Raw genomic sequence first — 27510 nt, 5'->3', positions numbered from 1 at the left:
GTTTAAAGTAAACGAACTGTATCAGTAAAAATTTTGTACTGTTTACTACTATGAAAAAAATACTAGAAATCCGAAATATATATTTATTTTTCGTATTAAGAAATGGACTTTTTGAAACCCTTGCATTTTTGCCGATATCCCATAGAGGTAGGATATATGATTACTCATAGAGGAAGAGGGGGCTATGTACGACTCATGAAAAATTTACAAATAATGCTTATAAATAAGACATAAAATGACACAATAACTTATAAAATACGTTTATAATGTTTTATTAAGAAATAAGAATGATAAATATGTATATAATGTAATAAATAATAATTACAATCTTCCTACATATATTACAAGTGTTATGACATGAGGTACATATTTCATGTAATATACTCATTGCATTTAGTGCACTGAATTTAATCTGCGCACTTTGTATGCTTTAGGCATAAATCTCATCCGCTAAAAATGCCGTATATCCCAAACAGGTGGGATATACAAGACAGCAAATTAACAAAGAATACGAAAGCAAAGCACTTGTATTTTGCTATAAAACATGCTTTACTTATTCCTCTACACGTATGTATCACGAAATAACCACTAGGTCTTTTATATGCCCTACATAATCATTTTATGTAGATTATAATTTATGATGGCGCTGCTTATTACAGTGACAAATCGGTGCAACTCACAATAATTTCATTAATATTAACAGTAAGAAGCTGAAATCATAACACAATACTAATATAACATAAAGGCATGTAACAGAGTAGTTGTGGGAAAATTACCTCCACTTCTTCTATTTTTTCTGATTTCTGTAGCGTAAATCCGCGGCGTATTTGCCGAAAAGTTACCCTATATATTTATTCATGTGGATTATGAAAATAATAAACTTGAAAGATTTTAGCCTCTCTATCTCTCCTTCTCGTCTATTTCGCGCTTTTTATGCTGAGAAGTGATTTACATATGAGGTGCCCGGAGTGCTGGAAGTTAACGAAAACGAGGTCGACTTCTCGTTCCGATTCGCTCCTTTGTTTGGTTCGTTAAGGCCTCGCTTGACGAATGATTATTCATTGTCAAACTATAAACAAGGCGTCCTATTTACACGCTCGATGGCAGGTAACGAGAGCGGATGCGCTTTCAGCGGACTCACTCTGCCGACACCCGAGATCCTCTCTGACGGAAACCACGAGCTGTGAACTAAACCGGTAAGCACTATGCGAATCCACCTTTGAGTGCTCCATCTCCTTCTCCACATCTCCTAGGCACTACCTGTCCTCCTTCGCCAATTCTGTTCGCGCGGTTGCTGTTGCTATTGAGAATCGGACGAGTACCGTTGACCTGATTCCGTTAACGTCGTTCCAATGTTACCTACTGTCACTTCCGTTCGCTATTCTCCGCCAAACATTGCCACCTTATCGATTAGATCGGATATAATTTGTCGCGAGGATTCTATGCCCTTCACGTAAGCGTAAGATTAATTAGTTGATCGTGAAAGTTCAACCTTTATATTAAATTTGTTGTGAACGCTTTAGATAGACTTTATATTATCGACATTTAGATATATTTGACAAATTATAATGTCGAACACACTCTTGCTTATATAGCAAGTTTGAATTATTCGTTAGCTTACAGTTGATGCAGCTTTACGAGGCTACATGTGTAATAAACGGAGAGTTTGTGAGCCTTACAGCCGGCAGAACCAGGTGGTACGCGTATTACCGGCATAAATATATTAAGTCCTGAGGGTCCCTTATTAATCCATAAATTAATTCCCTTGAACGATGGCGTCCTTGGAACTAGCCCGAGGCCTCAGCCGGGTCCTCGTAATCTCACTCGGTAAGTCGGGTTAACTTGTCTATCGCGAGTATCAGTCATATCTCGTCATCGTTCGGATTTTTTAAACTTCGAGCCGAAGAACGGCACAGGCGAGTATTTTACATAAAATTGCCGAATCCGTGTCGCCAGCCGGTATCAGACTGGTCAAAAGCGTCTATGTAGATAACGCGGGCAATTCATTACTGCACACCTATAGCCGATAATTGCATTTTCAGGCCATTTTACTAAAACGCTCGTCTCCAGTGCCTGTCTGGACGGGAAAAGCCCTAACGCTTTCCGCCAGTCCCGTGCGAAAGGGAGTGAGATGCAGGGTCGAGAGGGGGACGAGTAACTGCATTAACCTTTCTGCTACCCCGCAGAGAGGCGGCGAGAGTCGAAGAGTAGCTGTGATAGAGCATGAGGGAAGAAAAGAGAGAAAGAGAGTAAAAGAAGTGAATTCTATAATATACGACGTCGCTTGAGCCGACTACGAGCGTCACTCCTGTCACGTCCACGCTTAATTATGTTCAATGATTTTGAAAAGCGGGCCTAAGCGAATCTCAAATCTGATTTTCGTGCCCAGCGTGTTTCCTTCTAGACATCCCATCTTATTTCATCTTTTTAATTTTTTTTGCGTCTCGTGTTTCGCAACAATTAATTTATCTCCCTTCTAGAGATGCTTATTTACTTCAACGTTTTTTACCGTGTTAAAAATTCGTGTTAACAATCACGAAATTCAAGAGAACAAAATTCGTGACGCGTCAGAGAATGAACAGACAATTTTACAAAAGCATTGTTACAATACGAATGATTCCATTCGTTGCGCGAATACTATCGTAGTATGCATAATTCATCATATAGATAAAATTGGGCTAAAATGCTACGCCGAATGGGGAATCAACGAAGCGGATGTCGGGAAAATGTGGCGGCGGTTCAACATACGAGGCATACGAGAATTCATGATGTGTATAAATAAAAAGCTTGAATTAAAACTTGAACGATAAGTTTGCTCAGCCTTGCGCGGAGCATACTCGCTCCACTTAATCTCGTCCCGGCTTTGGTCTGCGGTTTCATACTCTACGGCAATCGTAGCTCGGGATTATCGTGAGTAATGCACCAGACACGCGCGAACGCTTTATGTAAATTTGAGATTGTTCTGCTACCATCGGGACTCGTCGAACTTTCTTCGAGCGGATGTCCCGCGGTTTTGGCTCGCGTGCAAAGGATATTGAACTTTCACGACACGACGTTCCGTGACATAAAGATATGTTTCAAGAAAAATGGCATCTTTCGCTGTTCATCGAATTCTCAATATGCCTAAATAGACCGTTATATATGCGATATAAAGTTTCAAGATTGGGTCGAAAGTAGAATGTGTTAAATGATTTACTTTATTCGAGTTAAGTCAACTTGAAAGATTTTGCATCTAGTGATTGTATGACAAAGTATCAACCGATAGGTTTGACAGACAGAGATTCAATTTAAAATCTACTCTATTATACATTGCGTTTAAATAATCACTTGAAACGCAAGGAACGTAAGGAACAAAGAAATATATATATTCTAGCATACGCAGTCAGGTACACGATTAATTCATTGAACTTACTTTCGCGCGTACGTCAGCGACGCGACGTAGGAAAACCGGACGATATTTCGGTCGCTCGCGCTGCTGCGGCGTCGGATTTTATTCAGCTCGCGGTTTTACGTCGCGACCGCAGCATCCCGATGTTTCGCCTGTCGCGCTCTCTCGAGCATGGTTTTGCGGTATCGAATTATTAACCGCAGTCGTGATTGCCGCTTGTTTTGGATGGGCAAGGTCGTCAGTATATCATGGTTACAATGAAATTGCCGAAAAAGACAGAGTGGAGAGAAAAATTTTATACCGTGAGAAAATGCGAATGCTTACTTTGTTCATACAAGTTGTAAAACTTTGATTGAAATATTTGTGATTCTCCTATTGAAGCCGATTAGATAGACGAATAATGAACGAAGTTCATACGGCCTCGAGTGTAATAAAAAAATAATTTCTTTAACCTTTAACTTTTACTATAACTACGTTGGTGGCTACAGCACTCTACACATAGTTATCTTAAAAACCTTGTTCTATAAAAGAAAAATAAAAAGAATTGCCCTTAAGTCTTAAAGTTAATTATTTTTATATTCCTTTATCTCATGAAAATTTAAATAATGTAAATTTAACTCTATAATTCTGTTGAAAAATATAACTATAAAAATAAAATTTGTTTGGGGTATTCTCAGTATTCTACTTACCTACTTAAAAGTTAAACAATCGCGATGCTGTTTTTTTAATATCTATCTTCGTAAGTGTAGCTGCTAGAAAAGCATACATAGCACACATGTATCCTTTGATAAAGTAACCATTAAGCCGCTCCTTATTAAGTCTCGTTTCGTTAAAAGTTTCAAAGACCCACAGCGGCTCGCTAAATCCGTTAGACGGAGCGCCGTGGCTGAAGATAATTTTTTTAGCGGGCGTAAAGTACGAGGGTCTGTAAGAGTACAGCAGAGAGCACGATGGGCTGCGAATTAGCCGCTTAAACCGCACCGGCTCTCTCTCATCCGGCTCTCTGAATTTAATTACAATTAATAATCTCTCCCGCCTCGACGTCGTAGGAACGATTCGAGGTGATACCTTGGGAACCCGCGTACGGTGCCGGATTACTTTACGCTTCGCTGGGACTTCAAAAGCGTGTCTAAGCGGTCGGTTCTTTCCACTTACCGCGTCTCCGGATTCTGATTAGCCACGCTATCGCTTGAAGACTTTTTCTTGAAGCTCGGCACCGTGAAACGGATGGCCTTACCGCGTGTAACGACACGATTACAATCTCGACCGTGATTGCGAGGAGCGAAGAGAATTACGTAACTCTCCCGACCCGGTGCGCTCTCCGAGTCTGAATATTACTGCGAATTTCGGTGTTATATAGAGCCCAGTGTGATAAATCGCTTTATTCTCACTGGAAATTGCTATGCTCCTGGAATCTTCGCTTCATGGCCGATATTCGGTAATTATGACAGTATCAAATTGCGATCTAATTGCCTTCATCCGCTTCGATTATATATGTAATTTCTACAACATAGTTATCAGGATATGGATACACTGTAAAAAGGATGTAAAATATGGATGCATTGTTCAAAATGTTTCCGTTTAAAGCATCTTTGCAAAACAAACGTATAATGATAAGATATTTTAATTTTAAACGCTTTGATGTTTTAAATTCAAATATATAGTGTTTTTTTATTGAAAAAGTTTATAACTAAAACATCTTAAGAAAAAGTTTATAATTAAAACATCTTAAAAAACGGGAGCAAGAATAAAACATTTTAATATTTTAAAATTAAACTTCTTTTTTTAGTGTAATTACGGTTCATATGATCATATCAATATACATATTTCGTAATGCACAATACACGCGAGAGTGAACGCTTGTAAGTATATCAACATAATGATTTTGTTTCACTTTACGCGATATCAATATCAATTACGGAGATCGACAATCTTAAAACACATGCACAAAATAGTTTGTGATATGAAGAATTACAAATTATCCAGACGAGAAATTGAATCGAGTCGCGTGATGTTGATCACTCGATTAGTGCATCAACTTGATCAATTTGTATATCTGTCACTGTAACTGATCGTTTTCCCAAAGGTGTGCCGATAAACAGGAAGCCTTCGATATCTCGCACAAGGCGAGATTGAGCGCTTCGAATGCAAATTATTCTCACGCTAATCCAACACATATATGCATATATTTCAATTATTCTGAATTCGCATCGCATATACATGTGTGATAGCTAAATGTGCATTTTTATTGCGTCACATGTGCTCGAATAATGCTCGTGAGTTTTTCTCTCTCTCTCTCTCTCTCTCTCTCTCTCTCTCTTTCTATACATTCGGTGTGAGTTGACGATCCCCCTTATGTATGTATGTACGTTCCATCTGCCAGCATCCCCTGCTCTTCCTCCCGCGGAAATAAGACGAGATTGCGATCCGAGGAATCTCATATAGCCACGTGACTGACAATAAGGACACGGGATTCGTTGATTCTGAACTCAATACGCGCCGTTATAGGCATCGTCGCGATATGTGACGCAGAAACCTCATTAAGATTGTACGTTAGGTTGTATAATCACATCTATCGTAAATTCATTGTAAAATTATTCATACATAAGGCTATTAATAGGTATTTTTTTTAAGAACGATTATCTCTTCATGTCTTGATACAGCGTTAAATATCAACACGTAAGGCTATAGCTCATACCTCTTTTTATGTTACATTTTTATTATTTTTTTTTTCAAATTATTGTCGAGTGATAGCGAAAAGCAGAAAACGGAAATTTGTCTTTCCGAGTAAGCATTTCTTGTCTTCGAGCCAGTGTTCTTACATTACTAGAAGGAAACGCTGACTCTCGTTTTCCCTTTTTTGTTTCGCGTGCACTTGCGTAGCTTGGCGTACAATTTTACGCCTATTACGATTTAACACGCTCGTCGTCGGTCGGCACGTGCACCACGTACAAGTGTAACCGTCGCTTTTATAGTGACGTCGAGCATTAAATGTTCGTACATGTACCGTAGGGCATCGTAACCTTAAGGGATATCCGCTACAATACTCTCGTATGCATGATAAATTGCACAGAGCAAGAAGTCGCTGTGAAATTCTCTCTTTTCCTTAGGGATGACGTACGAAGAATGTTTGAAAAATTGTACTGAATTGACAGTACAAACGTGGATAATGAAAATACCAAACGGCTATTTAATTGTTAGCTCAAGAGCGTTACACTGAATATGTAATATTAAACGAGTTCTTGAGAGTAAAAGGAAATGAAGTCGCAATTATACTTATCTTTTGGACTAATTATGCGAGCGAGGGATACTTATCACAAATAAGATTACGCATATTAAATGAGCGCATAGCGTTTCACTCTCTTTGAATTTCATGGTAGACGAGAAAACGTTATCTCATTCCTCTTATTCTACTACTTGGATGCTGCCTCGGGTATGCTATTAGCGATTACGCAATAGTAATATAACGACGCGAATGTCGCTTTTCCCGTGTACGGCAGAAATATAACGATTAATTAAATTTACGTAGTTGATGAAGAACGCAAAGAAATTAATGCGCATCGTTTGCTATCTGTATAACTTTTTCTGTATTAATCGTTATTTAATTTTGCTTTCAATATTGCAATTATGATATCGACTTAATAACGACTGTCAAAAGATGAAGCGAAGAGAAAAGATCGGAATGATAAATCTCATGATACGTATAATATTAGATGCAGCAAAGAGCATGCCATCATATCATGTATCTGTTAGAAGTAAATTGATAGATGCGCCCCAATGACTAGCTCTTTCATATAAACAAGACATTAACGCGCCAACAGCTGGGTAATGGCATTCCATCTATCGACCACATTCGTCGTATCTGCGCAAGTCAAAAAGGAATCCCCACGAGAGGATGAAGAGAGGAAGTTGGTTAATGTGAAAATAACAAATCGGAGGATGAATCATACTCAAACTGACTGCCCTTGGGCAGTCAGGATATTTCGGATTGATGAGAGACAATCTACTCATGTTACGAGTTCTATCTGCTTAAATGGCTTTCTCGAAGAAAATAATATTACGTAAACATTATTTATACAAAAAAATGGTTAATAAAATGTTATCAAAAAATAAAAGTAAATGATTTGTTTTATTGTCGCAGTAAATTGTCAAAAAGTCAAGCAAGCTTGTTGTTCCGATTATGGTCGCCGAGGTTGCTGATATAAAAGAAATGAGCATTGTAGAACTTTACGACGATTTTCTTCTTCTTAATTAAATACAAGATATCAGTTTTTATCAGTCAATCAGCGCAATATAGGAGACACGATAACATCCTTTCGGTTGGTGTTAAACGCGACGAAAACAGAAATGAATCCATTTTACGGGCGAGCACCTATTATGCAGGCCGCGTTTACTGCATCATTAACAAATTATATGAGACAACGATAAGAGACGAAATAAACTCGAACATATAAAGAGATTTATGATATTCATAGTATGAACGAGGCGCGGTAATGGAAGAGTATAAAGACGATTCTACTTCTTGTACCTCGGCGCATCACTGATAAGTTTACGGCCCTGTTGACTGCACGCTCTTTTCCGACTCACTTCCGCAATAGAGACGCCACGAGAGACGGACGAGACGTAAACGTCTGACTTATTTCGCGGTTCTTGAGCTGTTATCGCACCGTTTAAGATTGCAAGGAATTCGCGATTCTTCCCGTAACGATGGAGGAGACGCCACAGCGATACTTGATGGCGGACGATGATTTATTGGCTTAGCTCGTCAAACCAGATATTCCATTTTCTTGCTCACAGCCTTGCGGGGAAATCTGCGAGCTACTTTTGCTATCGAGCGAAGTGACCGTAATTTTTCATGGCTATTTCGACGATCTTTTCATTGCTTGTTCGCTATACAAGATATTAGACTGACAATCCGACCATATTATCGTTTTTCATGTTGTATGATATTGCATTTTTTTAAATATATATCCAGAGAAATGAGATATTTTTCGAGATGATGACAGCAATTGAAAATGTTATCGTGATTATAGTTGTAAACATGATCTCAGGAAAAATATTCATGCAAGTTTAAATCACCTTTGTGGAATCTCGAATTTATATTATATAATTATAAGTTTACTTTTATGCTGTATTTTATGTAAAAGAATTATACGTAAAGCGAGTATTACGCGCGCGCGTAGACGTATTTATATTTTATATAATTACGAAAAGCCGAATATAATATATAATGATCTTTTTTTTTTTAATATACCGAGTCCGATGAAAGGCATCCGAAATCTCGTTTTCAAGAAGAAGAGCTGCTTACAAAAATAACAAAAGACAAATGTCTCGCTTAGGGAGCGCGAGAGAGTGTGTGTGTGTGTGTGTGTGTGTGTGTGTGTGTGTGTGTGTCTACGCTTTAATATTTTTAAAGTACATCGAATCCTTTGGTAGGAATCTTTTCACTAACGAAGCAGCATCGGGCGATAGGTCGAAGAGCGGAATAAGATGCTCCGACGAAGAAAGCTTTAACGAAGGTCGGCAGAAATTCGAAGAGGAAAAGAATGAGACGAGGAGACCGATGGAAGTTCAAGCTATCGAATTGGGAAAACAAAGGAAGGTTTATTCGCCACGAATTAATCGGGTTAATTTACAATCTAATGATGCATTGATTAATATAATTTTGCACAATAATAAGTATCCGTCTTCTTTATTGTATTTACCCTATTGTTCCAAAATTCACTTGGGAAAATCTTGATCTTTATAACAATTCAAGAATACTTTACTATGTTTTGTCAAATGTAAAAATTTTGCTTTCCATTTTCTGATTTAAATTCTTGTAAGGCTTACGAGTAAAATATTATAGTGGAAAGTCGCTGATACCCTTGTACTTTGTGTGTGTGTTGTGTTTGTGTGTGTGTTGTTTTTGGACTATATTTCTTGAACAAGAGCTAACAATAAAACTTTAGGAACATAAATATAAATTAGAAAGTGTCTTTTAGCTGATGTAACAATTTTTTTATAATACTGTTGCAATTTTGCAATAATTAACTTTTTCGTATAATAAGCAAAAATGAGCGTCTAACAAAATGAGCTCCAAAATTGACACAGTAATGCCATCACATATATTCCTATTCTTTTTCTTTCACAGGAGTCGTCTGTACAAAATATTTACAGGTGAATGTAGTATGTGATAATTTCTACAATCCTTTCACTTCGACGTAAAACAAAAATTTACACTAAGAAAAATTTTTGATTGAAAATAGACGAATCAGAAGATATTAACCAGAATTCTGGTTATCTCAACTAAAATTATAATAGATTCAACCAGAAAATTTTGATTTCCATTTTTAATCAGAATTTCAATTAATACAACCAGACTTTTTCCAGTGCAGAAATCTAAATAGATCATGTTTTTATTAGTATTAATAACGTAATATTTAGTTCCCAAGAAATAAGGGGATATCTTTTTAGGAGATGTATATCAGAACTGGCAATTTTCCTCTACTTATTAATATACCAATACTTAAACAAAAATCGTTTATGATAAAGACTTAATATAACAGGACTATTATGAAAATGTTTGCGATTAGGAACATAATTATATTACGAATGAAAATAATATGAAGAAATAATGGTGTGAACAGAATTATTCATTTATTTAACGACCCTCTGACAAGTTGATAAATAGCGTTGGAAGATTAATCAGCCATCTCCCACCAATCTTCATTTATAATAATTATAAATGCAAGAAGAGTAATGTTGCCATCATTCTCCAAAATCCATTTCATACTTCATTGCTTCCTAACATAACACTAAGAGAAGCTTTATCACTTTATATATTATACAGGCTTTTTCAAAATATTCGGAGTGGATACGCAACGCGGGATGTTGCATTCAATGAACGCTATTCCTCATCGTTTAATACTCTTTTTTTTTCGTGTCGTATAACGCAAAGGTACAATTTCGGGCTCTGCGGGATCAGCGGAGTCGCTCTAGAAGAAGAATAGCCAATAATACTTTTTCATTAAGCCGCGAGGCTAGGATTACCGCGTCTATTGAGACCAGGCACCGAAGCAATCAAATTATATTCCCAGCGCAATCAGCTTTGGGAAAAAGCAGAGAGGAAGAGAGAGAGAGAGAGAGGGGGGGGGTGGAAGAGGAGGGGAAGAAATATCAGTGAACAGAAGTGGCGAAAAATGAAAAGACGTCGATACAAACAAGCAAAGAGGATATGTGACAGTTAAATCTGTCAAACTCGCAGTATCGTCGATTCTCGAATAAAAATATTTTAGATGATGCAGAAAAATATATTTTCATTGTATCTTTCGTTTCTCAATATAATTTCTATATTAATTTGGTAATGATGCGCATTTCCGTTTATTTTTATGTACATTGTTCTGGTGTTGAAAATAAGGATGTCAGAAACATCTGTCGGTTTGATTCTTTGGTTAGTTATTTTGCTTACACGTTTGCATCTCTTGCTTCCATCTGTTAGAACGAATTTACAATTAAGGTTTACCGCATGGTCGCAAATAAATTTCACTTCTTCCAGTTCTTACTCTCGCGCATTTCTATTCTCAGTTATTCGTTCCGTTCTCAGTTATTCGACCGCGTAGTAATTCTCTGGAGAACTAGAAGATCGGAACTGTAATTATTTTTCTTTCCGTGATACTCCTGTATTTTCCCGCTCAAAGTACCCGGCAAAAAGACATAGTGTCGGTTTATCTTCACTTGCCACTGCTTTTTCTTATCCGCGAAGTTATATAGACGGATAAATAAAAGTCTATCGAAAGGAAAATAGCGGGAAACGTATACATGTGTCAGTAGCAATATGTGCTTAATGATCAAGATGAATAGCGCAGGTCGGAAAGATTAATAGCTTAAATTGTAAATTTATTTTCTCAGGACAGAAATCCTATTCGGTGTTACACGCAGTTGTTTCGCGTAAATGTTTGATATGATTGGAGGAGCAACTTTTACCTCAAAAGTACAGCAGATGTTCCGAGACAAATGGCCCCGAACGAAATTTCCTATGGCCAAAATTAACAACGCATCAGTGAAACTAAATGTTTTATACAGAAGTGTAAAGCTACACAATTATTTGAAACTTGACTGCATTTATCAGTAGCCACATGTGTTCTCGTTTGTACATTAATTTTGTTATTTAACAAAAAATTGCATCACCTGTGCAAATAATTATGTTGCACTAATATTATTTATGTGTGTAGCTCATTAAAAATATGTAGATATATAAAAATAGATAGGTAAAAGCAGATAAAATTATATGAATAGATCGAATGTTAAGTATTGTGTGCTCCAATAATATTTTAAAGCAGGATAATCGCGCGGTTTCTCTTTAACATCATAGGTCTTCGAAGCATTGATTAAGTGTCGCTTTTAGCAGCGATGAAAATTCACTTGCCGTTGCGTCGTTGTCGTCGCCATCGCCGTTCGCCGCTCTGGATTGTGAAATCGCATCATCGAACCAGTAAGCGTGATGTACCAAGTAATTCAGTTACCACGCAGTTGTTCGCCGTGGTACGCGTTGTACCTCCCTCACTCACAGCCCCTTTTGCGTTGCGAGCTATGTTGCTCCCTTTCCGCTCGATTCTCTTTAGCGCACTCCTAGCGACGCGTGTACTTGTCCATTATAGCTAAAAGCGTAGCACACTCGATTATCACGTCGTCGTGGGTGGCTTAAAACTAGGAACGTTACAGACCTTTGACAGCATTAGATTCTCGTCGGTGGTTTTAAGCGCGACTAAAATACCGCACGTCGCGCGAAAATGTCGAAACATTTCCGCGCATCCGTATCAGTTAGATCAAAATAATCACTGGAAGCGAAGGAAAAAGTACAGTTGGAAGAATTATTGGTATTGATTTAGACTTTCGAGGTCGACGGCCGTGGAAGCGAACTCGAGCGCGCTGGGTAGATTGAGTTACGAAATTCGCGAATAAAACGAGAAAGAGGTGGGAGATGTGAGTAAATATTGCAGGGATTTTTGCGCGAACATTTTTTCAGCTCTTGCGGGCGGAAATTAAAAAAGTTCCAATGCGAAGAATGGATAAAGCTGAATGTTCGCGAACAAACTAAGGTTCACAAGAATGTACAGGAATATATGACATTGGAAACATCGTATATTTTTATCGATTTGGGTATTGCTGAATTTTTGTTTGTTCTAATAAATTTTTAATTTTACAATTTTCAAAGATACATGTTTTGTCATAAATAATAATTTCTACACTGAAAAGAGTTTATTATATATATATCTTAATAAATATTTTTTTAAATATTTGTAAGTAAACGTTTACTTACAGTAAATAAATATTTGTTCAATGAAAAAAAATGATAGCTAAATTAAATTATGGTTTTTGTCAAATGAATCAAATAAATATATATTGATATTCAGTAAATGTTTACTTACAAATAGTTTACTTATACAAAAATTACAAAGAAATATTTATTAAGATATAGTAAATTTTTTTTTCAGTGTGATAAAATATTCGAAATTGTTTTTCGTATTATTTGACAAGACGCTACTTTCTATAAAAGATATAGGGGTCCGAATCCCGTTCTCTAAATAAGATCCAAAAGAAAAAAGATCTGCCCTTTCGAAACATTCCTTACACCCTCGGTTCATTAGTGAAAAAGCCAGTCTACCCCGATTTGAACGAAAGACAACCCTCAGATAGGGACGCAGGATCGTATAACGACGTCATACACTTCAAGATCTTAGCAACAAAGTTTCTGTTTGCGTAAGTCACGGGATCTTATGCTGATGTAATATTATAGACAGTTAAGTGTGGTTAAATGAAAAAGGTATGATGAAAATGATAATATTCTAATTAACAATGACTTTTTTATTTTCATTGTTATATATCACATTAAAAAATTGAAGTATTTAGAATATTTGGACAAGTTTGATTTTTGCAATTAAAGGTATATGTGTCACACTTGATGAAAGCATTACTAAAAATATAGAAATTTCGTTAATTATTTTATTGTTATGTCTGAGTATTTGTTCAAAACTTGAAAACAATTCTCTTATTGGTTTAAAAGTTATCTAATTTTTTCGTTTGCCTTGATTCTTATGTAAAATAACATTTTATAACATTTATTTTTTAATTTAATAAGATAGCATTACGAATTAAATCAAATTTTTTATATATACTAAATAATTATACTAATAAAATTTATAAATATTCGTATGAAAATTCATTTGGATCCACTTGTTTGTTTAAAAGTTATTCATCTAAAATTACTGAAAAAATGGTCATTTCGCTGCATAAAGCCAAATTATTCATTGTTTCTTTGCAATTGTTTTAGAATGATGTACATATTTATGACAAAAATTTTTTGGCTGATATTGGCATTTTTAGCTGATTCTTTGACTAATATTGACAGCCAAAAATGTTTATTTAATCGTTCTATTATTTAAGCATTCCTTTAACAATAAAAGTTATAAATACGGAATAGCATCACAACGCTGTTTATTTTTAAAGAAGAAATTACAATCCTATGTAAATTGCTTAAATGAATTAGTGCAGATGTATTTAAAGATAGAAACTTTTTATTTCATCTATTGCATCTTTTAGACTTCTCCTATATCACGGATTTATATTTTGTCATGAGCCACAAAGGTTGTTCCTCTAAAAGCTATCCCGTCACGCTCGAGATAGCTTTTAGAAACTTCAAAGGGTTTGAGCTATTGAACCGCTTATTCGCCGTCTTCTTTGCCATGATGAACGTACGCGATCGCCGTCGAACTACCGAGTATCTAGCCGATTGTCCGCGTCTGGGTGAAATTGCCGATAGATGGAACGTCTTAGTCAATTATCGGCTACTCGCAAATTCCACAGAGGCTACCATGCCTGTTCCCAGATAGCGGTGGATAACGGTGATCGGTGTTCCCGCCATAGTTTCCACTGTAATCGTGGTTAACGAGTTAGAGCCACCTTTTCTTCCTTCGTTCCTTACAAAATAAAAAACTTTCGAGGAAGCTCGTTTGGAGGCATGCTAGCACGGTGATCGCAAGTGCACGGCGTGCAAGCTGCTCTGAGCCGATGCCCCTGTGATTCCGTTAATGGGACCTGCGTGTTCTCAGAGAGCAAAGCTGATCATTTCCCGCCGTCGGCGGCTTTAAACGGTTAAATCTAACGATGAAAACAGCGTTTCCGAATTGAATAAAAGTCAGTTTTTATCGTTTATAAGTTATATATAATTTGATATGTGAAAATACGTGAGAAATTTTACGTCGTAACTTGTGTGCATTGTAGTGATGCGATACTTGTAGTGTGACAGTCTAAAAATTTCAAATGTGGTAAAACTGACTGTGGGCCTTGTTTAGTACTAGGCATGAACGGTGCAGACCTCTGACCGTCTAGATTATAAATATTGATCCTAAGTGTCCTTCAGTCTCGAGTACACTTGAGAACTCCCTCTTGTCCGACATTTCTATACCAGGTTGAGTCGAGGGGGATTCTTCGTGGCGAAATTGAAATCGGAGAGGTTCCTCGTATCCACTCCACTAGACGAAGAATCAGAGTTGAGCAAATTAAAAACTTGGGCTATCTAGTTTCAACGAGTCATGCCTCTATGCAAACATCAAGAGACATTCAATGAGGGTTACATTCAATAATATATATCCAGACATACACAGAAAGTAGAGATAACTGTTGAATTGAACCGTGCACACGAATAACAATATAGATGTGCAACCAAAAGATTTGTTGAATTTTAGCAATAAAATTTTCTTAATATCATATGGACGCATCTTTAATATTATCGCGAAAAGATTATTTACCAAAGACTTTTTAGCTCAAGAAACGGCTCAGCACAAAGGGAAAGTAAAGATGATGAAGGAAGGTCACCGTAGAAGTTACTAATTCCAACAAGGAGACAGGCTTAGCTGAAGACCGCCGTCGGATTTTAGGCTTCTCGCCCCCTGGCACGTCTTCGTGCCCTCTAAACCGGTTTAACCGAGCTCTCGTTAACTTTGTTACCGCTAATGCCTGTTGCAATGTGGCTAAGTGGCCATTGCTGCTCAAGGCGTTCTGCCTGAGGCCTCGGATCCTTTCCCAATTACTTTACTACCGTCAAAGTCGCGATTCCATTAATCAATTAACACGAGTTACAAATTTATCAGTAAGATCGTCTGTATCCAGAGTAATTAAATATCGTAACTTTAAAATGACTTTTCGGCGTCTCAGAATATCATCATTCTTAAAGGCTTATAATTACGGCTATTATTGAGTACCCTTGGACTGTTTTTAGTTAACTTTACGTGAACTATTTACTTCTGTAATCTTCTCAACTGTTAATGGTAGTTGTAATGATGCTCATCTTGATTATTCATTACGAGGTAATTCTCGTCAACATTGCAAGCAATATAAAGGATCTTTAGTATAAAGGATCCTTAGAAATCGTTTTCCGATACAGCGCTAGATACGCCCTTCTGTGCGTGAACATTGAGTATAGCGTTCGTCGATAAGTCTTACGGGCCGTAAGCGGCCAAAGGAATGTCCGGTTAGATGTACTTGAAATCGTTAAAGTAGACAGAGACAGCTGAGCCCAGTGGCTTTGAGGGCATCGCACAAATTACAGATCTAAGGACGAGCGTCCTAGAAATGCCGCTTTGCGTAAAGCTGAACTGATTGAGTGAGGCATTTTAGTATGCCATGAGTGCATCGCTTCTCGAAAGCACACTCAAGACCTGAGAAACCGAGAACGTTGAGTCGCGGGAATACCGGTGGGAAATTCTGAAGATGGTACTTCGATTTTCTCTTCATTTGATTCCCTTCACCGTTCTATTATACGAACAGATGCATTATAATTAAGAGTAAATTTACCGTCGTGCGCTTTAATCGTTGCATTTTATCACTTTACGTTCCACGCATATCGAATTTTTAAAAAAGTATTACGCAGCTCGAATCATTTACCGTACGTTATTATTGCAAAAATCATTTATTTATATATTTTTATTGCTGTGTTTATATTATTGAGATGAGACTAACATATTTGTGTACATGAAACTTGTAATTTCATTATACTGCATTTCGTTCTCAATGATTATGTTAGCTACTTCGTAGTGATCATCACCAGCTCCATGAAACTTCTTAATTTAGTATCGTTTGTTTGAATTTCTGTTGCAAACTAGTAAAAAAAGCGCTCGGAGAACACAGTTATTGCGCACGGTAATGTTATATACATACTCACGTTCTCTCTTTCTGTAGGTGAGAAACTTTTGATTTACGACGCACTGCCCGACCAATACCGTGGCTACAGCACTCTGCAGCGGCACAGTAGAAAAGTTTCCTGGAGACCAAGAACGCTCTATTAGTACCATTCGTTATTTTGTTTCCTCTCCCGTTCGTGCGCGAGCGGCCGTATAAGAAAAGCTTGCGAGGGAAGCTCCACAGTTCCTACTCCAGAGGAAGGAGGAGAATCCCTGGAAGGATATCCGCCAGCGGTTCCAAGAGACTCGGATAGTTTTTCGTCCCGGAAAACTGGTTATTGATACTGCAGCGCGAACTTCCCCGGAACTTTCCTGCCCGCCGCCGAAGTACTCGCCGTGCTCGAGAAGCAAGACGATAAAAACATATTTGCCCGTGCCCGATGTTAACAACCTCCGGCACCATTCCCGTTAACGTTTTGTCATTACGCTTACGTTACGCCGTTACATACCATGTCCGAAAACTTGTTCGTCTCAATGTACCATGTACGCGATTGCGATTTATCAAGCGTTCCCTTAATTGCCCGTACGCGCGCAATACTTTACGGAGAATCTTGGCCAGTCGCCAACTATCGATTCGCCTCTCTCTCTTCTAGGCGGACGTCAGTATATATTTATAAATCGAGTTAATCGTGCTGTTCTGTATTTTAAGACGCGTCTGTCGCGTCCGAACTTCTGCCCTCGCCTCTCCTAGCTTCCAGTCTTGTGAGTTGTGGGAGCGTTTTCTTTCGTGAAAAGCGTTGAAACTTGTAGAAATGAAATTTTGTATTATATACTGACAAATATTTTGTGTGATGTGTGACTTACAAAAATTTTTTTACTTTTTAAAAATGTTTAATTAAAAATTTTGTTGTTTCTAATCAAAATTTAATTAGAACAAAAAATTTAAATTAAAAAGTAATAGAGTTTTTCTGTAAGTTACATATAATATAAAACATTTCTCTCAGTATAGATTATTATAAAAATGATATAATTAAAATATTATGCAACATATGATATCGCTCATTTGCTATAACAGCACAACTAAAAAAAAAAAACAAAATATTCCAGAAAATAAGTTTCGATATTTTATTGAAATTTATTAAAATTTTTTGTAATTTTATTTTTTGAAATACAGTTTTGATGTAACAGCTGATTATAAAGGAATAAAAATATGTACTTTTAAATTCCTTTCTTGCGAGCAACTAAAAAAATGACAATTTTTTTAGTTATATCATGTTGTAGCAAATGAGCAATATGTCACATGCAATTGTATGCGTTTACATTCATATCATTCATCTGCGTTAACAGTTCATGTTTCTGTTACAGTATCTAAGTGCTAACAGAATGGATACGTCAAGAAATCGAATTAGAAGAATGGTCAGTTTGCTCTGGTTCTGCTTCTTTTTCGCGGGAGTCCTGGCTGAGGGTACCTTGGAGAAACTACATGAAGGTGAGTAATCGCTTAATATACACTTAATTGAATTTTTGAATAAACATTTTTTACCTCAATTTTATATCTAAAAAGAGCATATAAAGAAATCCGATCGTTTCAACATCGCAAAGACTACTGCCTCTTCAATTGGGTATCACTAGTATAATGAATAACGTCGTTATATCACTACGGTCGTTTAATGCAACGATACTGACAGCACGGCGGTGCTGATGATAAATTTCAATTTAATGTATTGGATATTCCACCTTTGAGGGCTCGTTAGCGTAATAACCGGTTGAAAGGGCGTGACCGGTTTTTCGCAATTATATATTTTCCGACAGAGCATACCGAGCTCCCTGATAAATGATTGGTATTTATCAACGTTCGGTATGGCTTAAAGAGAGATGAGAAAAATATAAATTAATTATAATAGGGAATTAAGCGAAATAATATTCGGAATTACGAGGTATTATGATTGAACAAGGTTCTGGGGTTTGCTAATAAATATTTATAATTTCAACGTATAATACGAGTATTGATTAGAACTGTACAAGCTGTGTAAAATTAAGAATCTGTAGTATACGTAAAGAAGTATAATATCGCGAATAGTTGAAAAAACATCGGAAAATACGGAACACAACGTGTGAGAAACGGCGATCGTCTCGCTGCAACATTACAGTCAGCAGCAAGAATGCGAGAGAAATGAGCGCTCGTCTGTGAGTGATTCTGATGCGGTATCCTATCGATCGCCTGAATTTCCCCCTGCCTTGCAACACGAGCGAGCACAGTTTGTAGAAACGAGAGATAAACGTCTATCTCACTACTGGTCCGAGAATGGGCAGACGTGCCGGTGAGCCGGATAGAGAACGATGAAGGCGGCACAAGCGAAAACGAGGAGAGATGGACATACCGTAGGATACCGGTGGAAGAGATAGGCGACAAAGAGGACAGACGGAAAAGGCGGAAAGAGAGAAAAACAATGAGACGAAGTGGAAGAGAACGGTGGAGAATGGGAGAGTGAGCTGGTTGCAGAGCGTCCGTTAGAAAGCTACTTTAAGGCGTGTTCATAATGTAGCCACCTGTCTGCGTTGCTCTCTTTCTCCCTCGTATTCGCATTCAGCCTCGTTAGCCCGATTTTCGCACCACCGCCGCGAGCGAAATGCGAAGAGAGTAACGTTGACGACCGCGAGGGCACCATATGATTTAGCCATAAATTCGATCTGCATAACAAGGCGTGGGTCCCTCATGAATAAAGTCATTCGTATTTCGGTATCACGCCTCGCAACACCAGCCGGGCGGTAAGCGCGTAACAGCGAAGCCAGACGCGTTTGCTCTCTTCTCTCGGAACGCATCACCAGCGTTTTAACGAGCTATCGGAAATTCCGATCTTTTAGACAGTTCGAGTCTAACGCGGCATTTGGACGTTTAATTACATCTACCGTACGGATATTCTCGCGCGATATAATAATAATTATTCACTCACATGACTGTGTTCGATACAACAGCGGTCGCATTCTCTCGCCTTTCTCTTCTTGCATTTCGTTTGTCTTCTTTTCATCCTCTTTAACTTGCGTTGGAATGTATAAACGTTATGTAAAGGTATGTTGAGGGAAAAGTTCTTTCAGATATATCATTTCGCATATATCAGATATGAGCATGAATTTCTACGATTTTTTTTTTGTAAGGATAACACAACAAAATAATCTCTACTTTTTAGGGATACGCGGTGTCTATCTGTCGTAGATCATGATTTGGATCTTCCGATATAACCGAACGGAAGGGTAGAATAACGTTATAAGCGACCAATGTGCAAACTAAAGTGGTTTTACTAAGTTTTCTAGAGAGTTATCTATCGCGGTCGCAGTAGGTAGCGTGGATAAAGTATCTACGCCTTCCGGCCGATAGATCCTCCTCCTCTTTTTCCTCCTCTTGCTTCCTCTTTAGTTTTCTGTTCACAAACGCAGCAGGTTATCTCTCTCTACCTCTTCAACTCTCTCTCTCTCTCTCTCTCTCTCTCTCTCTCTCGCTCTTCTTTTTGTCTTTTTTTATCTTTTGCAGACCCAGTAAGCCGCAACTTCCAACTGAATAAGCATCACTTCCGCTTCTGACGATGTAGCCTTTGATGTAATATCTACGCCATTACCTGTTTCTTCTCTATTTTATTTTTTATCGTTTTGGTACACCTGTCGCCTTCCTGTTGACCATTCGAGTTTTTGTATAATGTTTTTTTCCTAGTAACAATGTACTTTCTCTTAACCCGTCAATCATTATTAAGGTAAAGTATGATAAACTCCAGGTACTGTGATAAGCACACAGTGTTATTTTTACTTAATTGTTCTGTACGATTATGATAAAAAAATTTTTAATAATTTAAAATTTTGACAATCTTTTTTGTTGATGTAATTTGGGTCAAAGGGGACGGCTTAATTAAAATATTCTACAAAATTTCATGTTATTACGACTTAAGTTCTTAAATTAGCTGAATTTTAATAAACTCCTTGATAACCATGTTACATTTTTTACGTATCTAGTAATACCGGTTTAAAGAATCATAGTCAAATTTTGTCTGTACTGCGCAAGAACATAAGCCAGGTAAAAAAATAGATATTTAATTTGTGAAGAATTGATTAATTTTTTCGGGATAGACAAATTGATTATTTGTATTATCAAATTCGCGCGATCGTTGAACATGTCGCAATCATATTAAATGTTCGATTACGTTAGCAGTAAAAATTATGGCACAATCGAATCATTTAGTATTTTTTGTCGTACAGAGGTAAATATGCAATAGTATGACACAAATATTACTCGTGTAAGGAGTGAAGAATGGCCGCAATTATACGCGACAGCGCATGGAGGGACATCGCGATTCATCAAACGGCATTAATCTCTCTCCGTCGTGAGTGAGATAAGACCGTGTTTTTTTTGTTCGCGAATACACGCACGAGACGTGCGTCCGGCCGTAGCTTTGTTTCTCTTTCGCGCATTACGCGGACTCGCCGATCCCGCTTCCGGTTTCCGGCAGTCTTCCGCTCTCATAGCATCCGTGAAAAATTGCATTCATCCGTCGACAGCACAACGTATCCTTCTCCTGATGACGCGAGACGCGACGAAATCTCTCTTTCTGCAGAGGTTCTCCGTCTTTCGCAATTTCATGCAATCTCTGGCGACACAGTGCCAATCCTTGTTCCTTGTTTTCCTTTTATCGATCTCCTGTATGCATGTACATTTTTCCTGCGTCGATTCTATCTCCGTCATCGCTGTCGTCTTTTCGTTATTCTATTCTTTCTTTCTCTTTTTCTCCCTCTCCTTTCTCCTTCCCCTTCTCGTACTGCACGTCGCGTCGCTCTTTTTGCTCACCAGGACTGTTTCCCCCTTCGGGCTAGATCACATCCATCATCCGAGGCAGCCAAATCTCGGCATTTGTTGAGGTCTCTATCCTCTGACTCTATGGCCACAGTGGTTCCTTTCAACATCGATGAAGGGGTCGTAGTGGCGGGTCCGACACGATGCCGTTTTACTATGTACATTCTCACGTGTCAGCACTCAATTTCGTATTATTTGTGATAATCTGCGTTTTATTTGCTTGTCCACAAACAACGTCTGCTTTTGAAAACATACTGGTATATATAAAAAGATTGCAAATGAAACGTATGAGAAAATTTAATCTATTCGCGCGAAATCGTGTTAACATAACAATGACTATTATTGATTGTTTGAATTACATGATATTGTGATAGATTGTACCCTGCATTATTGATATAATAAAAGATTCAAGATATCGTTGCATTCTTACATCTAAACTGATATACAGACAATTATAATTTCCTAGCTGACATAACGAAGATAAAATCGTTATTGGGATTCTCATTAGAGATAACTGAAGCATCCCGGTAATTTGATCATGCGATTTTCTCTTTCTGTTGTATACCAGTGATTGGAAATCGCTCTTGTCGTTAAGCCAAATCGCGTTTCTAGATTGTCTCGTTACCTCAAGCTATTCTGGACACCTCGGTCCAGAGACTTGATAAGGTAGAGTCCAGAGCCACAGGATTCGAACTAAAGCTCGTGTTGTGAGGTCCAATTATCAACCTCTGTGGGATTCAAAGCAGCTTGTACGTTTATTATGTTCGCCAATCATCTACGATTCTACGATACGCCATTAACAGTAGTCTGATTTATGTATCATTTCGTACACTTTTTCTATTACCATTCGACATGTATCGGAGATTAAATACGATTGATGTAACTCGGAATGACAATTTGGCGATGAGAATCTTATTATATAAAAGAGATATATATATAAAAGATACACCATCGTCATTGTGTCGTTCCGTACGTAAATATATTAATCCTCATAGATCAATAAACGAGAGGACATGTTTAATCTTCCGCATTTACATGTAAAAATAATTCCAAAGTGTTGCATGGGTGCTTTCCATTTGGTGACACAAGTTGACACAAGTGTCGTTCTATCTTTGGTACTCTCTGAATGCCAAGAAAGATAGAATGACGTTCATGTCGACTTGTGTAACTAAATGGAAAGCACTTAATAGTTATTGAAAGATAAGATTATCGATGTTGAACGCATAACGAATTTCTTATTTATGTCAGAATGTATATCAGCCAATTTCTAGATTATTAATCGAAAATGGATTAAGGATTACTTAAATTTTCATTTATATGTATATACCTTTTATATAAGTATGCGTTTACTGTACAAAGAAAGAAGCAAAAAAGAAATCAATACACGAGTATTTTAACGACTACTCAGCGATCTTTCAACGATCGTTATATAGAGTCAATTATACGGGCCAGCGACGTAGTCTACATTCTGTGCTATAGTTTCCTACGTGATACGACACAACGGGTCATTGGCATAATGAAGAAACTTGGCGCGAGGGAAGTGGTCTCCGGCGGAAAGGAACGTGGAGAAAGATTTCGGGCGAACTTTGCCGCGTTGGGGCGTCCCAGCGTGACGACGGGGCCCGTGCGCAATGCAGGCCAGTAAGACCAAGAAGAATAACGGATGGTGGGTGAGGGAGACGGGCGAAAAGTTCGAAAATGCGTTGAAGCGACGCCAGAATTGGCGCGGGACAAAGAGGACACGGAATGGCGGAGCGTGGCACGTTTATCTTGCACTTCTTGCGGTCCTCGCTACTCGCACACCCTTACCCCGTGTCCCTTTGCGACCTCACCCCCTCCCTTAGCCACCCCGTTTGTTCTTTTGATTCTTTCCAGTCACTTCACCACCATTGCCATTGCCCTGCCCGGCGTTGGCTTCCAAAGTAACCCCCGGGATCCTTGCGGAAAAGTTTGGTTATTTAATTTCCTACCGCGCGGGGTCCGTCAGCTCTCGCCTTCATTCTTTCTCTTTTCACATCTTTCAGAGCTTCTCGCTTTCGCTATTCTCTCCACATCCCTCTCGCCTTGCCGTCACTCATGCTACGAGGCCGTCCACTTCTTTTCCGCGAGGAGCGATCGTTCTTTTCAAGCTTTATATATTGTTCGTTGCGGGGTATAACTTTACTTTGGAAGAAAAGATTTGTCGCGCGTGATCTTGTGAGGAACATCTATATCACACGACCAATACTATTACACGCTACGCATTTGGATTTAAAAATACCTACCGCATCCGTAATTCCGCCTTTATCTTAATATCCCGGTTTTCTTGCCTTTCAATGATTGCATGGAAGATTACTTCTTTCACAGAACGACGAAAGTAAGAAATCCATTTAAAAAATTTTCCATGCAGATTGGAGAACGTTAATATTCACTCATTTTCAAATCTTTTCAACTAACTACCACCACCTTTTTCCATCATCGATCCGGCTGTTTTTAATTCAACTCTACGACTGTTTCGACCTCTCCAGCGTGCCACAGAATCGTCGAGTTATCCAAACGGATCTTTTTGAGTAAAGGCTTCACCGACGAGCATTCCCGGATATTCGTCAACATATAACAACACTCTACAGTTCGTTCGTGACAGCAACTGTGATCTGGGTACCTGTCATGTATATGTGCATGCATGACGCACGCATGTGGATATAGAAGCGTCGGCGTATAATTCAGTTTTACTCTGAAACGACTCATTTATATGCGTTCGTTTGATTGAATCTCTCCCGCATAGCCCTCTCGTTCTCTCGCTCTTCCTCTCTTTTCCTCTTGTTTCGCACCCTCCCAACTGAATCTCCCCTTGATAGTCGCCTCTTTTCGCTATGCGCCAGCCTCTTCTCTCTCTTCACCCTCGTCAACGCCAACGCGGTTAGCTGTTTCAATTTCCCCTCGCCGCACAAAACTGAAAGGCGTATACCTGTCGTCTGTTCTGTTCTCGCGCAATCCCTCTCGTTTCGTCCGTCGTTCGTTTCTTCCTCCTACATATATTGGTTATCCTTATGGTCGGTACGCTCGTGCCATTCCGTACGATCGCATCCTCCATATATGATGTGTATTATTATTATGGACATTGTGGCATTGTTGTTGATCATAATCACACGAATTGCAATCGAACTCGTGGTTCAGTAATCATATATACATTTGAGAACGGTACCGATGTATTGAGAAAATAGTGAAATTAAACGGTAATTGAAATACGAAATGGAATAACGTACACTTATAAAGCATGAATAGTTGAAAGTATCGGAAATAACAGAGAGATATTTTTGAAAAAAGCCAGCTGAATAGAGATTCACGGTAGATTTTTACATAGCCGTTTTTCGGTTAACGCTTCTGTCTGATTCGAGATGGAAACGCGTGAAACACGAGCGATTATACGGGAGAAAACTCGATGGGCTCTGTCGATGGAGGGACACGGAATGGATCTCCCCGTTGTCGTATTTTAGGGTGTGCGCGTAATGCAATTATACCTTCACCCTCCGGCTTCGGATTCATGAATATCAACGCTCGTTTGATTTGTATAATGTCGAGTTATTGTTCCGGAATCGAAACATCGGAAAGGGACCGCATTATTCCAGCTCGAGTATCAGCGAGATTCAGCAAGTGAAGGTATTCGGAGCAAAATTATCTTCCGGTCATTGATTATAATCTGATGCGCGTTTCTATTTATAATTAGAAGAGTATGCTTCATAAAACAATATTAATTTAATAACTCCCTGAAATAATTCTCTTCAAGAATAATCGAATGCCTGATAATTATCATAGCTATATTCGCTCCACTTTAATCAAGCATCTCGACCTGAACGATTAACCGGCCCGCAGACACGATTAACGGCAATCGTCCCGAGCGTGTATACGATGGAACCACTGGGAATTAATAACGCCACTAGTATGATATCGAATGCGCCTGCTGGTCCGCGGCTTTTGGTAACCGTTCGCAACGCCGCGGTCTAAATGCCAATAGGGGTGATATTACTGCGCACAGTGTGCGGTTGAACGCGCGTCCAGCCACAACCATTTTATTTTATTTCCGCATTCCTACATCGTTAAAAATTCGACGTATTGAAAAATAAACTAGGTGGTAAAATCTAAACCACTTTATACGTACGAAAAATTCAGCAATTGATTGATGGAAACATTAGAAAATGCGTAAGTATCATATTGTCATTAATTTAAAAATGTTTTCTGTGTATTGTGTGGAAGTTTTCTCGATACTATTTTATTGGTATATTTTAAGCTTTTTAGGATTATGTGCGCATTGATTTTTCTTGTCGGCCACTCGACACTCATTTCGTCTGTATTCGATATTCATTGACAGTTCTAAAGCCTCAAAGTTTCGTACCGGCGGGACGTATCGATCGTATCCGTACGCCGCAAAACGCTTTCCAGGATGGACCGTTTATTCCGGCTGCTTGCTGTCCAATGACTAATTACTTCAGTTAACTGCTCGTGAAAAATGCACTACTGCCCGAATACCCTAAAACGGAATGTATAATCAGGCCGAATTGGTTGGTCGGGAGATCGGGGGCAGGAGAGTATGAAGCGAACGGACATGGAGAACGCGCGATCATTTCGAGGGAACGTCACACTGTAATCACTGGTAATGCAGATGGCGGCTACGCCGATGGACGGCATCGACAATCAGATATATAATTAGAGGGCCTCGCCCACCAATTAAGCCGCATTCATCGAACGCGACCACCGGGTTGCGCGAGCGTTTGCTCGCGAAAAGCGTGTGGTTGGTAGGCGCGAATTAATGCGCGGCGCAAGCAACGCTCGTTAACGTAATTACGCTCGGACTGTTTCGATGACCAGCAATCGTCTTCAGTCGTTTTTCTCTATAAAAAATCATTTAATGCATCGCGAATTAATGTGCGCGCCAATCGTACCATGATAGATCGTTCTGCCATAATCATTATTAATACCTAAAATGCGAGCAATTCGGATACGCTATCTAATATCGATCCTTCGGTCGTTTCGGTTAATTCGAGACCTCACGGCCTCATACATTATTCTCACCTGGCGGAAGATAAACGTCGATATGAGGATTTCGCATTGCCGCGACGTATTGTCGTGACAGGCGCTTCCTGGGCGAAATCCATTTGTAGAACTAACGCGGCTAATATTTCAATGTCGATCGAAGTTACTATCACGCGCGGACCGCGTAACGATTCGCTCGAAATGCGTGACACTCTCGTTTTTCCGGCTCGGCTAGATATACGTAGCGATGAATCGTTTAACTGTCGCAATCGTGTTGCCCAATCTCGCGTATCTGCCGACGACCTGGGATCTATTACGACACAGCTGGTCGCGATTAAGCGATTTTTGCGGATTAGAATCGGTACGCGAGAATTGTCGTGGTCACCCAGTTGTGACTTCTTTTACATAAGCCCTTTACGTAGAAAAGAGAAACAATGCTGAACGAATATGAGGACATATGATGTGCAACTGCAAATTGCTTGTGTTCTCGATACAATAATCTACTTAATTCCGTAAAAGTACCGGTGTGCATATGGTCTTGTCGTTAAACTCAAAATAATGCCGGTGCTATTTCGGAGCTGAACCATTTTGCGCTGTATAATCTTTACGTGCGGCCACTAAGCTCCGCTCTGCAAACTGCATTACGATCTTGTTCTTCCTGCATTGCTTCCCGCACTCATATAATCTTCTAGGAACGCTTACGGTGTGTTCAGCCTAGTTTAGTTATAAGCGTATATTGAAACAGAGGCCCTTATCCATTCAAAATTCATAATATTAATAATGTTTATTAGTAATTAATAGAATAATAGTAGTTGATAATGCTAATATATTGTTGCATCAATACAATAATTAACTTTTAATTATTAAAAATGTATATTACAATTATAATATATTATAATACACACATATGATACACAGAGCGAAAAATGCCCTAAATTTTAATAAATAATTATTCGAATAGTATTAACATTAACATTATAACATTTATTTACGGAAAATAAATATTTGCTAAATACAAATAAAAAAAATCTTGTACCAAATAAATATATGTTTACATTTAATAAATATTCGACTACACTGAAAAAAAGATTGGTTGCTGCAGCAAATTAGATGGT

General features: G+C 38.5%; 1 protein-coding gene across 2 annotated transcripts in view; it reads left to right on the top strand.

Moving 5' to 3' along the window:
- Sema2a (Semaphorin 2a) overlaps window positions 1-27510 on the top strand; it is a 351866-nt gene that overhangs the window by 166976 nt on the left and 157380 nt on the right. For both annotated transcript variants that reach the window (XM_018455942.1, XM_018455941.1), the window contains exon 3: window positions 17913-18037. In XM_018455942.1, coding sequence (XP_018311444.1) covers window positions 17913-18037 — 125 coding nt within the window. The remainder of the gene's footprint in view (window positions 1-17912; window positions 18038-27510) is intronic.

The sequence above is a fragment of the Mycetomoellerius zeteki genome, unplaced genomic scaffold, assembly GCF_001594055.1.
Source record: "Mycetomoellerius zeteki isolate Tzet28-1 unplaced genomic scaffold, Tzet1.0 scaffold52, whole genome shotgun sequence".
Classification (NCBI taxonomy): Eukaryota; Metazoa; Arthropoda; class Insecta; order Hymenoptera; family Formicidae; genus Mycetomoellerius; species Mycetomoellerius zeteki.
Note: the sequence above shows the minus strand (reverse complement) of the source record. Positions and strands in the feature narration are given on the sequence as shown.